General features: G+C 34.3%; 1 protein-coding gene across 1 annotated transcript; it reads left to right on the top strand.

Moving 5' to 3' along the window:
• Positions 1-2604: 2604 nt before the first annotated feature.
• LOC143607013 (homeobox protein knotted-1-like 6) lies at positions 2605-10668 on the top strand (the record flags this gene model as incomplete). The annotated part of the gene is made up of 4 exons (XM_077082607.1): positions 2605-2964; positions 3505-3630; positions 3929-4040; positions 10433-10668. Coding segments are annotated over exons 1-4 (834 nt in total), but the record flags the coding sequence as incomplete, so codon positions are not given.
• Between the last annotated feature and the right edge of the window lie 2029 nt (positions 10669-12697).

The raw sequence follows: 12697 nt of genomic DNA on the forward strand, positions 1-12697 counted from the left end.
CAAGAACCAATCTATTTTTTTTCAATGTTAGGAGAGTTTCACAAATCATTGGTTAATCGTTAGTTATTACGGTATTTTTTTAATAATATATTTTTCAATGTTTATTGTTATAACACTAAGTCTCGTTTAAAAAAATTAGCTTATATATTTCTTTACTCGTTAAGGCTATGAGCCTTTTTATTTCGGCTCGGCCAAGGTATTCAAATCCTTAGAGACGGCCTTGGTTATGAACTTTGTATAAAACTACAAAACAAAGTTGTATTCAAAATAAAACATTTTTTATATCGTAAGCTATACAAGTATGGTATCATGACGAACTGAACCGATTCCTACCAAACAACATCGGTACCTATATTATCAAAACCGAAACAAATAATCGTGTTTATGATTTTCAATCAATGTAAAGCACGTGTCGATATCTTTTTAGGCGTATAATGACTTTACTTTTTGGGGTTTTCTTTTTCGATTGTTCTAGAGAGATGGTGTTGTAAAGAATCGAACCGATACTAAACAATGGCGACGTGCTCAAAAGAAAATGACAAATGATGGACTTCCAAAGAGGTTGAATTCAAGGAAGGTTACAAGATGCAATTTCATATTAAAAAAACACTCTCAAGAATGGCAGGTTTTGTACACAATACTTGCTTAAGTACTCTCCATTGATGAATGCATAAGCTTCTTAGATGAACTGCAAGAAATGGAAGACATAGCCATATATCATGACAATATAAAAAAAGTATATAATTAAACACTTTCATTGTTTGTTAATATCTTGAAAATTTTCAAACGCACACATTTGTGTATACTTTACGCGGTATATACAAATGCACACACTTGCATTCGGCAAGCCTCATTTGATCATATCATCCACACCAAACTGATTAATCTTTTATCGATCACTAGCGCATGAACTATATATATTATTAAACAAACACATATATCTGAAAATAAAACAAAACAAAAGACAGTATTCAGAAGTTCAGATAAGCTATTTGAAGTGATTTTTTAAAGTTTTATCTTTTAAAAGGCTATAGTACAGTCAAAGTATTTTCTTCATTGAACATATGCATTGCTACATTAAAGAAAAACATAGATTCATAAAGTCACTTACTCTTTATTTCCTATTAATGACATTATTAAAATTATTTTTAATCTCCATTGAATAACGCACTTAAGTTTATGATTCCTTGTGAAATAAAATAAAAATCAAATTAAATCATAAAACAATTTATATATGCTATACTTACATTCATTATAAAATATGTTTACATTCTACACTTGCATGTAATTGTGTATGTCGGATGATAATATTGAACGAATGCTACACGATATCTTGTAACATTCGTTACTTTTTAAACCCGACCCATTTCGAATTTTCGGTTTTGTATATAATATATATATATATATACCTTAATAATATTCTCGAGGATTCATGTTTATCGATTGTTCGTTTTACGAAATTCCAAGATTTAAAGTTTCTATTTAAATGAGTCGCAATAATACGTTAAATACCCAAGTTATAATTTCTTTATTTACGTTTATAGCATATAACAAAGTTCGAGGTTTAAAATGTAATTATACTTTAAATTCTAAGTTAATAGAACTTAAAACTAGAAGGACTAAAGTGTAAAATCAATTAAACTTTAATATGAAAATAAAATTCAGCCAAGACCCACTGCTCAGCCGCCACTATCCCGTTTTTCCGTCATATATTCCGGCCGCCGGAATATCGACTCCGGCGAGCCCGGAAATATATACGGAAAAACGGGATAGTGGCGGCTGAGCAGTGGGTCTTGGCTGAATTTTATTTTCATATTAAAGTTTAATTGATTTTACACTTTAGTCCTTCTAGTTTTAAGTTCTATTAACTTAGAATTTAAAGTATAATTACATTTTAAAATATTAGTAATCACATGACTCTCTTTACAGATTAAATATTAATCGTTGTTGTAGGTTTTTAAAATATTAGTAATCACATGACTCTCTTTACAGATTAAATACACATATGCATAAAATGATTATACGAGATACAAGTTCGCGTAACATGACCTATAAGACGTTTCATTCAACGATATCTTAGCATGTTATACAATGCTAGTCTAATCATAGAGGTCGACGATTTGAGTTTCACTAAGGAGTAAATTTAGAACAAAATGAGACGAGCGTGTGAGTTGTTATGAAATAGGGTTTTCATAAGGTTTTCTCATGAAGGTCTCGAGTTCGATTCTCACAAATGTATGCCACTTACTCGAGAGAACATCACCGTATGAGAATTCATAATTGGGTAAGTAACCGTTACTTTACTTACCCAGCCAACCGAACTAACACCATTAAAAAATATATCATTGTTTTTATTATCTTGAGTGTATGTATTTATTGTGTAAAGTATAAATGTAAAATAACGTAAATTTAAAACAATAATAATTCTGGTATAAAATTCCATGATCCTACTACACAAACCTTTTCTTCCTCCACAACTTTTCACTCTCTCTCTCTCTCCACTAAATCCAAAAGCATATCAGAACCCTAAAACTGTTCTTAACTCTAAAATAATATTACACGCAACAACAACACTCACACTACACAATTTGCTTAAATCACATCATGGAAGAAGATATGTACAACTTCCACTCCATCTCCAATTACACTACTCCTTCTTCTACCCAAACAAACCTAATTTCACTGCCGGAGTATTACCGAACGTCGTCGTTTTACGGATCGGATAATAATAATAATCTGTTTCCGGCAGCTGCCTCCGTAACAACCGAAGCTGTTTCCGTTGCAGCCACAACTGATCAGATTCGTCGTAATAAAAACGGTGACGTCGATGAAGATGAGGATGAAGTTGATCATGATTATAATTATAATAATTATAATTATAATTGTAATGATATAATTAAAGCGAGAATCGCTTCTCATCCGTTGTATCCGAAGCTGCTTGATGCTCATTTCGATTGCCAAAAGGTCATTCATTATATGTATGCGCCGACGTTTGTTTGTTTGTTTGGTAGACTCGGTTAAGAGGTAACCTTAGATTACTTCTTAACCACCATCCAAGGTTACCTCTTAACATCCGAGGCTAATGGTTAAGAGGCTATGAACTAAAGCTAATAGTTCTTAGCCTCTTAGCCTAGTTAAGAGAGGTAACCTTTAGATTACTTGAAAACCGACCACCATCTAAGGTTACTTTTTAACATGCCTTTTTGGTAAATGAGGCTATGAACCGAGGCTAATGGTTTATAGCCTCCTACCTAATTAAGAGGTAGCCTTAGATTACTACTTAACCACTAAGGTACCTCTTAACATGGAGGACCAAACAGTCTGAATAATATTTTTGTTAGTGGTTAAGACCACTTAGCATTAACGGTAACAAACGGTTGTTAAATCTAAATATTTTTTTAATGGTTAAGAGCTAAACTTTAAATTAGCTCGGTTATCATTAAGAGGCTAACAAATAGCCGTAACAAACGGTTGTTAAATCTGAACAATAATTTGTTATTACAGTTAGGAGCGCCACCGGAAATAGCATGTTTTCTAGAGGATCTCCGTCGAGAAAACAGCAGTTGTATGCGGAACGCTGTCGTCTCGACTAATTGCTTAGGGGCAGATCCGAAACTCGACGAGTTCATGGTAATTCGTATACCTCTCACTTAAGTTATAGGCTCGATACGATAACTTTAAATACTATAGTCGCAGTCAGATTGGTAGTGAATCAGACGCTCAGACTGCTAGAGAAAAAAAAGCATAAAATAAAGTACAATAATGAAACTAGGTCTAAAAGTCTGCGAATAATCCACAAGCTGATTAATGTGGATTGTATTTAGGGTTATAGTATCGAGCCTACGGGATTGTAGGTTCCAAATTCCAATATATAATCATGTTTAGGTTACGAAATATCATAGTTTCGGTATTTTATTTTACCATGTAGGAGACCTACATCCAGGTGTTAGTGAAATATAAGTCCGATCTCGCAAGGCCTTTTGACGAAGCGACTGTTTTCCTCAACAATATCGAAACACAGCTTAGCAATCTATGTAAAGGTATGTTCGTCCTTCTGTAGTGTATAGTTTTTCAATATTGATTAGCTTCAACTTCGTATTCTCATTACCGCACTAAAATATACCGTAGAGAGTAACATTATGCGAGTGGGTAGGAAAGAGAAAAACTAATACAATAAGTGTTTGTGAGTAAAATAGATAGAAACATGGAATGTGACGTAAGATGTTTTTAAAATATAAACAAAATTTAGAGATGCATGATTTTTTTTAGTTAAAATTTATAGATAAAGATAAACATGATGTGACTTAATTAACTATTCTATTTTTGACTTGCCTGTTCTTTTTATTTCTTTTCTGAAACTTTGTATTTGCCTAATTTAAATGTGCTTTGGATTTTACTATATCGGTAGTGCACATACATTTAAGTCTTAAGAATACGTCATATATGTATCTGTGTGTGTGCGCACGCGTGCGCGTGCGTGACTTTATGTTATAGTGATTTGTATTGCATGCCTAAAATATAAGAAAATAAAATTCAATAGAGGCATACAATCATGGACTTTTCAACAACATTTATTTTCCTTTTACAGTTTTGGTGGTAGTCAGTCATGTTTGGTGTTATTTTTTTTCCCTTTCTATTTCCAGTAGAAATTATAGTTACACAAATATTGTCTTAGTTATCATACTAGCTCAAGGATTTCATATCCGATATGAGAGCCAAGTGCATTACAAGGGGCAGGACTCTTCTGATTTAAAGCGGTCTTGACGGTTGTGTTATGTTGCTCTCTGTGTTAAATAGTTTCGTACGGTTGTTACAAGTATTTTTGTAGCGATAAGAAAGCTAAGTATTACAAGTGTCTTAAGCATGACAGTAAAAATTTAAGTTTTATACAGCACCCAAAGCATTTTCAAGGAACTGATCAACATGTTGAGTGACCAGAAATACAAAAAATGATCACTTTCAACACAAGAAAATTAGGGTGTAATTTAATACATGATTAAGAAAACAAACATGAAATAAGGCCGTCTTAGTTAGGGATTAAAAGTTTTACCATCTTACTGTTTAATGGATTCAAGTATGTTTTTGAATAAGACCTTCTAAACAAGTTAACCTAGGATCTTTGCTTATTTCATTTGAGATTTTGTTCATGCATGTGAAAAAATTGTTTTTGGAAAGAGTTTGGAGCTGGTAATTCTAAAAAAACTGTTTCTCAGTAGGATCGGTTTTGCCATTCAAAATGGCGCAACTTATTTCCGGCTTACCTGCCTCTCTATCGTAATTGGATCATTTTATTATAATATTCAGAAACTGATTATTTTTAAAAAAAATTAGTAATTTTAAATTTATAAAACGCCCAACATACCTCACATGTTCCAATAGATTTTATTGGAAACATAATGCACGTGGGCATAAATATGCATTGGGAATTGTCTAAGTGTGTTTGTTTAGGTTAAAGTAACACTTTTTAGTTAATTAAAAGAACAACGTTGCCTTGTGAATAGAGTATAACTTGAATAATTTATAGAAAAAAGTTCATGAATAAAAACTAACCTGAGAAGTACAGATTACAAATAATCTAATCTCAAGGTACTTCATTTTAAGTTGATTCTAGTTTCATGTGGTCCTGTTTGTGAATCATTTAGAATGCATTCCAAAAGAAGCTCATTTTAAGGTTTTATGCATTGGTTGTTGTCCCTTTGTTGATACTTAGAATCAATCTTATTAAATGGCAATTAATTGTAAACTAAAGCTAGTACGCAGGCTATATTCACGGTCGGCTCAATAAATGTGGAGGCCTAAATCAAAATAAGATTTTAGGGCCTTTTTATGATAATTATAAAGGAAAACATTTTGAAAAAAAAAATAATTTCTACAGGTTTTGAACTCGACATATACTTTATTAGCAATCAAGCCTACCACCACATAAATATATTATTTTGAATTTATTTTACCCATTATAACATATCTATATATAATTTTTTTCTTTTTGGATTTGAGGCCTTAATTAAATGTGGGCCTAAAACCTTAACTTATTTTCGCTGGCCCATGGACCAGCCCTGGCTATATATTTAAGCTTAAATTTGCCTTTTGAGTTCTTTAGTGGCTTAATTAATGTGTTGTCTCCATCTCTAGATGAGGTGGTGGTTATCATGCAAGTTTTTAACTTTTTAAGCAGCCTTTGATGCTCAAACTCGTTATAATAAAAGAAAGTGATTCTGATTTACACTAATTAAAGAGAGATTAGCAACCATTAGTATATATTTTCAAAGTACAAGTTAACAGCTTTTAGTTATATATGTGAAGATTATTGTTTGCTGGCCTTGTGTGCATTGTCTTCTTTTATTGAACTTTAGTTAATTGTTAAACACAAATCTGTGCACCCAAGCCATATGATCATGTGCATGTGGTTTGACACAACAACACGCTGGTTTGAGTGTGTTTGGGCTTGTTCGTTTAACTTCGAGTGAAGTTAAGTTTCATAAAACATGAATGAACAGATAAAGCTGTTGCATGGTTTCAATTTGTTTATCATACAGTAGATTCTTAATTACTCAGATATTGTGTTTATTTCTTTCAATTTACTATCAGGCCATGGTTTATACACCATTCACCTGCACCACTCAACCTATCTTCGTTCTCTTTTTTCATATATTCTAATACAAATTATATATGTATTATATTGACTTCTGCCGACTGAAGGAGAATGGTGAAGTTGAATGGTTGCGTGGCGCGGACCATTTTCACGTTGCAAATGAGAATGGCGAATAGGGCGGCGTGATGTTCCATTCTCACCATTTTGTTGCCACATCATCCCACGCATGGTCTCCACGCTAGTACACCGCATGGCCTCATTTTAGGTTTTATCTTGATCAGTTGTGCATATGTTGGTATACTACACTGATTTAAACATAACTTTTAAAACCTTGTTTGGCTTCAACTTTAGTCTTCACATTTTCTTTAACTGTGTATTATACATGTGTAACTTGCATGATATCAATATATGAAGTCTCACTATATAAACAATAATATCATTTACAAGATCTAACATTTACTTTTTGTTTCTTTTGGAAAAGTATACTTCTATAAACCAACGTCGAAAACGCCAGGCAAACATTCCCCACATGCCGGAGGGCGCCATTAACCAACAAAACACAACTATATTAGATTAAAATTTTAAAATTTCACTAGTTTAGCCAATCTAGTTGGCTCTTTATCGATATGTAATTGTACCAAAGATTACCTAGCGCCTAGCGATTTAATCACCCCAATTATAGCTTCAATCTTAATACCGTTCTTTTCAAAAACTCTTGCGTTCCTCACCCTCCACAAGCTCCAACACGCTATAATCACAATCCCATGGAGCACCTCTTTCTCCCTGGCCCTAACCCCATCGACTTGTGCAGCTTCAACATATCTCTAACCGAGAAACCTACAATAGGTGGGACCTTGCACCATCGACTAACTTGATTCTATACAACCGCCGCCACAAAACACCCACTGGTTTTTTTAACGACAAACAAATCTTCCAAATGAGCTAATGGCTAATTTCACCACATTGTGATACACTAGTCTTTGAATCCAGGAAAAACCCTCACCTTAGGCCAACGTTTTTGAATACTCGCCTGAAGGCACGACAGTGCGGTGAGATCTAACTCGTTCTGTTCAAGGATCCAACTAGTGAAAGCCATCTACCTGCCTAGTCTTCCGTTATCACCCTAATGTCTCTTAAAGTAAATGTCTAGGACAAAAATCAAACGTGGGTCTCTTCCTCACCATTCGAAGACTATTAAGTTCTTATTATTACTATTATTATTATTTATATTTTTGAAAAAAGAAAAACACAAATAAACATAGATTAAAGATGAAAAGTTGAAGAATAATCACCCATGGGAACCGGGAAGGTGAATGTATAGTATTATCACATGGACTCCCGTGTCTTCCGCTGGCTGCTTTATGCAGCCTTTCACAGAAGAAGCACTGAGTGGTGTCATTTGTTCACTTGTCAACTCACTCCCACTCTTATTAGCCAGTTGATGGCGGTGGCCAACGTGTCATCTTGTGGGACCGGGCCCTGCCCATAGCCTTTACATTTGCATGTCATGTATATTCTCCCATACCTTTAATAAAAAAACAAACACACACACATACACATATTTGTTTATATAGATATTATTAGAAGAATTGTTGTGGGAGTGTTTAAAGACTAGAGTTTGCTTTCGAGAACTTATTGTCCGTTTATTTATAAACGAGCCAAACGAGTGAGCCATGAACAACGAAATGAGCTGACCATGGCTCAAGATTTGCTTGTTTACAAACCGAACCGCCCCAGCGTGGCTTGTATATTTTTAATGCGTTGAAAATTTAAGTCTGAGCTCGGCTTGTAAAAGGCTGGAGCCGGCTCATTAATTGCCATATTCTTTTATTTTTGTAATTTTGTTTCTTTTACCCATTGATTTACAAAAACATTTTTCTTAAATACACAATGCAAAATTTTGTAAACTGTGCTATTATAATATTATATATGTACTATTGTCTTGTTTATAATATTTTTTAAAGATCGAGAAACTATTTAAAATATTGTATATTTTATTTTTATTATTTTATCAATAATTTTATGTTATCATTACTATTTCTATTATTATAAAATACTAAAATCAGTGGCGAAGTTTGGGATAAATCATAAAGGTGACTGAAGTCACAAACGGAAGACCTGGCTCATACTTAAAATTTTTGGATAAAATTGCGAAAATTTATCCTACTAATCGAAAAAACGGTGGTGACCAGCTCTGTCCCCTTTAAAGCTAAGCCTATGACTAAAATCTTTTAAGTTAACATGTTTAAGTAATTGTGTTAGTGGTATGGTCTGAAACGGTAAAAGAAGTGGTTCGAAGTGAAACGGTAAAAAGTTACAAACCAAAATGTCACATAAGAGCATTCCCAACCTATTCCCTAAAATTTTGTGAGGAGGGTTTGTAAATTACAGGGTAGGGTTGTGAGTGTAAATTATATGGTGGAGAGAGAAAATGTATTGATTTTTTGTAAATTTAGGGAAAATGTAGTAATTTTTTTTGTAAATTATAGGGTGGAGAGAGAAAATTATAATGGAAAAGATATAAAAAAATATTATTTAATTAAACAGAAGAGAAAAATGTAATATTTTTTAGTGTAATTATATGGATATAGGGATAGAGAATGTTCTAACATATACAAGTGACAATCTAAACTAAAACCTTATTGAATAAAACAAAACTCAACTATGTTATTATGCAAATAAAGTAATCTATGTATGTAGGATAAGCAATTTGTGTTATTAATCGTTAAAAGGATCAAGGTGTATATATATATAACTTTGTGTGTGTGTGTGTGTGTGAGAGAGATACGTGCGGTTGTAAAAGTTGTAAAAGATTTGTCTTAGGCAACGTACGTAGAAAACAGTAAAGATGAAAGAAAAAGATATTATTGTAGGTTTAGGGTTTGTTTGGCTGACAGTTTGATTTGATGGTGGGCCATACTCATGCCCCTGTCAATCACCCAGTCTTTGTTTCTTGTATTGGACACTGATATGACTTAACAAGCATTTGTCCTGTTCAACTATATATGTGTTCAATCAACTTATTTTAGAAGGTTACAAGACATTTATTTTTTAAAAGTTTAAGGTACACAATATTTTAGACGTGTGACAAAAACAAATACTATGTTTGTAGATCATATAATGTTGGTGTTTGGTACTGAGAGTGAAAATGTATTATGCATGTTTAAAAGATTGCTTGTTTCATAATTTTATAATTTTGAATTGTTATTGTTTTAAAGTAACAAAGTAAGAGTGATTATACAAGAATACAAGAGAGAAAAAATGTCACATTTTGTTTCAAAGTGGCTAAAAAAAGATAAAATATGTTTAAATGCAATTTCACACCGGTGTGAAGATGAAAATGGAGAATCTTTATGTTATCATGGACCATGAATTCATGTTGTGGATTGACACAGATCGAGAACTATAGCGGTGGCAACATGCATTAGCAGCGACGCCCGACCATGTCGCCGTTAATGGTTGTTGTCGCCGGTAAAGCTCCGATTTCTTGTGGTGACCTCCATTTATATTCTTTTTATTATAACTTGTATAAATAATTAAGCTAGACATATACTTGATACTTCGGTTAGAATTGGTATAAAACTATTGGTAAACTAGAAATATACATCTTGTAAACCCACCATGGTATAAATAAGCTAGGGTTTGTTTTATGGTGTGTAGAGCAATTGTTAATACTATTTAAGTATTTATCTGTTTATTATGTTTTTTTTATATATTTATTAGTAGTTTTTAAATGTGTTAGGAATTTTGCTAACTTGATATGTCAAAATACATACAACATGCTACTTTTTATGTAATAACTCTTGCTAATTTTTTATCATATGTTTCCATGATATTCAGATGATGGAACAATATCATCAGAAGAAGAATTTAGTGGAGGTGAGAATGAAAACACACAATTGATAAGTAGAGAAGATCAAGAACTAAAAGATACACTCTTGAGGAAATTTGGGGGCCACATAAGTTCCCTTAAACATGAATTCTCTAAGAAGAAAAAGAAAGGAAAGCTACCAAATGAGGCAAGGAAAACTTTGCTTCAATGGTGGGATTCTCATTATAAATGGCCTTACCCTACTGTAAGTTAATCACCTCTCATTTAATTTTAATTATGCTTAAGTAACTAACTTTTTTTATTAGTTATAGAATTTAAATCGATGAATTTAATAATCTAACCGCATTTTTTTGGGGTATACAAGTATGTTAAAAATGCATTACACTTGTAATTATGCCAAAGTTCATGATACGGATGTCCAAAAACCGTTGAAAGTTGAAACCAAATGAACTGGCGAAACGAACTAAATTGGCATGCATGGTTCAGCCGGGTAAGAAGCAATGCAGTTCTATTTACGGTCTAGAATACCGTATTTACAGTTTCATATACGATTTGAAACTAGCGTGTATACTTACTCGCCCAAGATGTTATTATAAAAATAAATAAATATTTTTGAATTTTATATGGTTTAATGAATAAAATAAGTAAATATATTTTTAAACTTATATAATTTTTATACAAAATAAAAATACAATATCCTGTTGGGTATCCGCCCTAGATATTTATAAAAAATAAATATATATTTTTTATAATTTATATAGTTTTATACAAAATAGGAAATATAGTATTTTTTTGTGTATGTAAATCTAAGAGTTATAAAGATATAAGTATTTTTAATTATAATTTGTCTGGATTATAACTTAATATCTAAAGGTAATTTCAAATATCTAATGGTACGATAATTTGCTGATAAAAAACCTCCCAAAACCAAACCATTTTGGCATGTGCTCGACCGGTTTGGTTCATGAAGAAACACTAACCGGACCCCGGGCAGATTACTGGTAACCTGGGGGTTAGATAGATGTTTCCCACGAGGGGTTAGACCCTTGGAAGATGGTTCTTCTGATAACCTGCAAAACAGACACCGTGAGCTCGTCACTGAGAAGGGGGGGTTCCTCCTTGTGACCACCCTCCGGCGTGAGAATCAGACTAGATTGCTCTTTAAATATAAAAGTATATTAAGAGATTGCTAGAGCAGATATCAGGTATAATATGATGATAATGTGGTAAGATATGATAAGATGAGATGGTCATACCATTTGTGGTATTTATAGCCGAAGGTAGGTTTCCAAAGAGGTATGGCCGGCTGCAACAGTGTTCCTGTTCCACCAACAGTAGCCTACGCACGTGCCCTGCTGGTAGTTGGTGGGTAGGTAGCGGCTGATAGCGACCAGGCCTGCTGTATACTATTCCTGTTCCACCAACTGACGGCTACGCACGTGGTATGGCAGTAGTTGGTGAGTAGGCAGCGGCTAATAGTGACATACAGTGCAGGAGCATGCTGCTCGCCATACTGTTGTCAATAAGCTGTCGTATCTTTAGTCAGATCTTTTTCCCATACCTCGTCAGGTACAGTACAGAAGATCTTCCTGTATCGTACGGACTGGCTTATTTAGGCGGGAGTATTCCCCCTCCCGCCCTTGTGCGGGATTGTTCCCGGCTTCGCTCATTCCTTCAGGTGACACTGAGTGATTGAGAGCTAAGTGCCTTGTGCGTGTAGCCTTGCTGCGCGGGTGGCCTTCCCTGATGGCTTGTATCCGAGGCTGCGGGAACAGGCGGAGTCCTTCACCATCGGGAGGCATTTCCTGCGGGACCAGCTTGCGTACTGCGCGTAAGGACGTCACGTCTCTGAGCATGGTTGGTCCTGCGGATCCAGTCGGTTTCTGCGCAGACGTCCCTCTTTTAGGTGAGTCTTGCGGGTCCAACTGGGCTTTGCTGGGACCTACCTCTTCAAGTCCCCCCAGTCCAATGTTCTTCTCATGAGGTGAACTTTTGGACTTAAGCAGAGGGTTTTGAAAAGGGTTTTTCTAAGGTTTTCCATGGGGATTCTTCCCGCGGAAGTCTTTGTCACTTGCAGAAATGCCCGAGTTTCCTGCTTGGTCTTTGGGTATGATGCGGGTAGGCTGTAATCTCCTCGCACGTCAGGAGCGTTGAGTCCCACCTGTGTGGATTCTCCTTGAGGTTTTGGTGGTTTTGAACATAGTGATCAATTATGTTAAGACCACCAATTCCATCCTGGAGCTTCGAACAACGTAGTTCTCGACGTTCCCAGC

Source organism: Bidens hawaiensis, unplaced genomic scaffold, assembly GCF_021521415.1.
Source record: "Bidens hawaiensis isolate Kalapana, Puna unplaced genomic scaffold, B.hawaiensis_p1.1 tig00078891_1, whole genome shotgun sequence".
Classification (NCBI taxonomy): Eukaryota; Viridiplantae; Streptophyta; class Magnoliopsida; order Asterales; family Asteraceae; genus Bidens; species Bidens hawaiensis.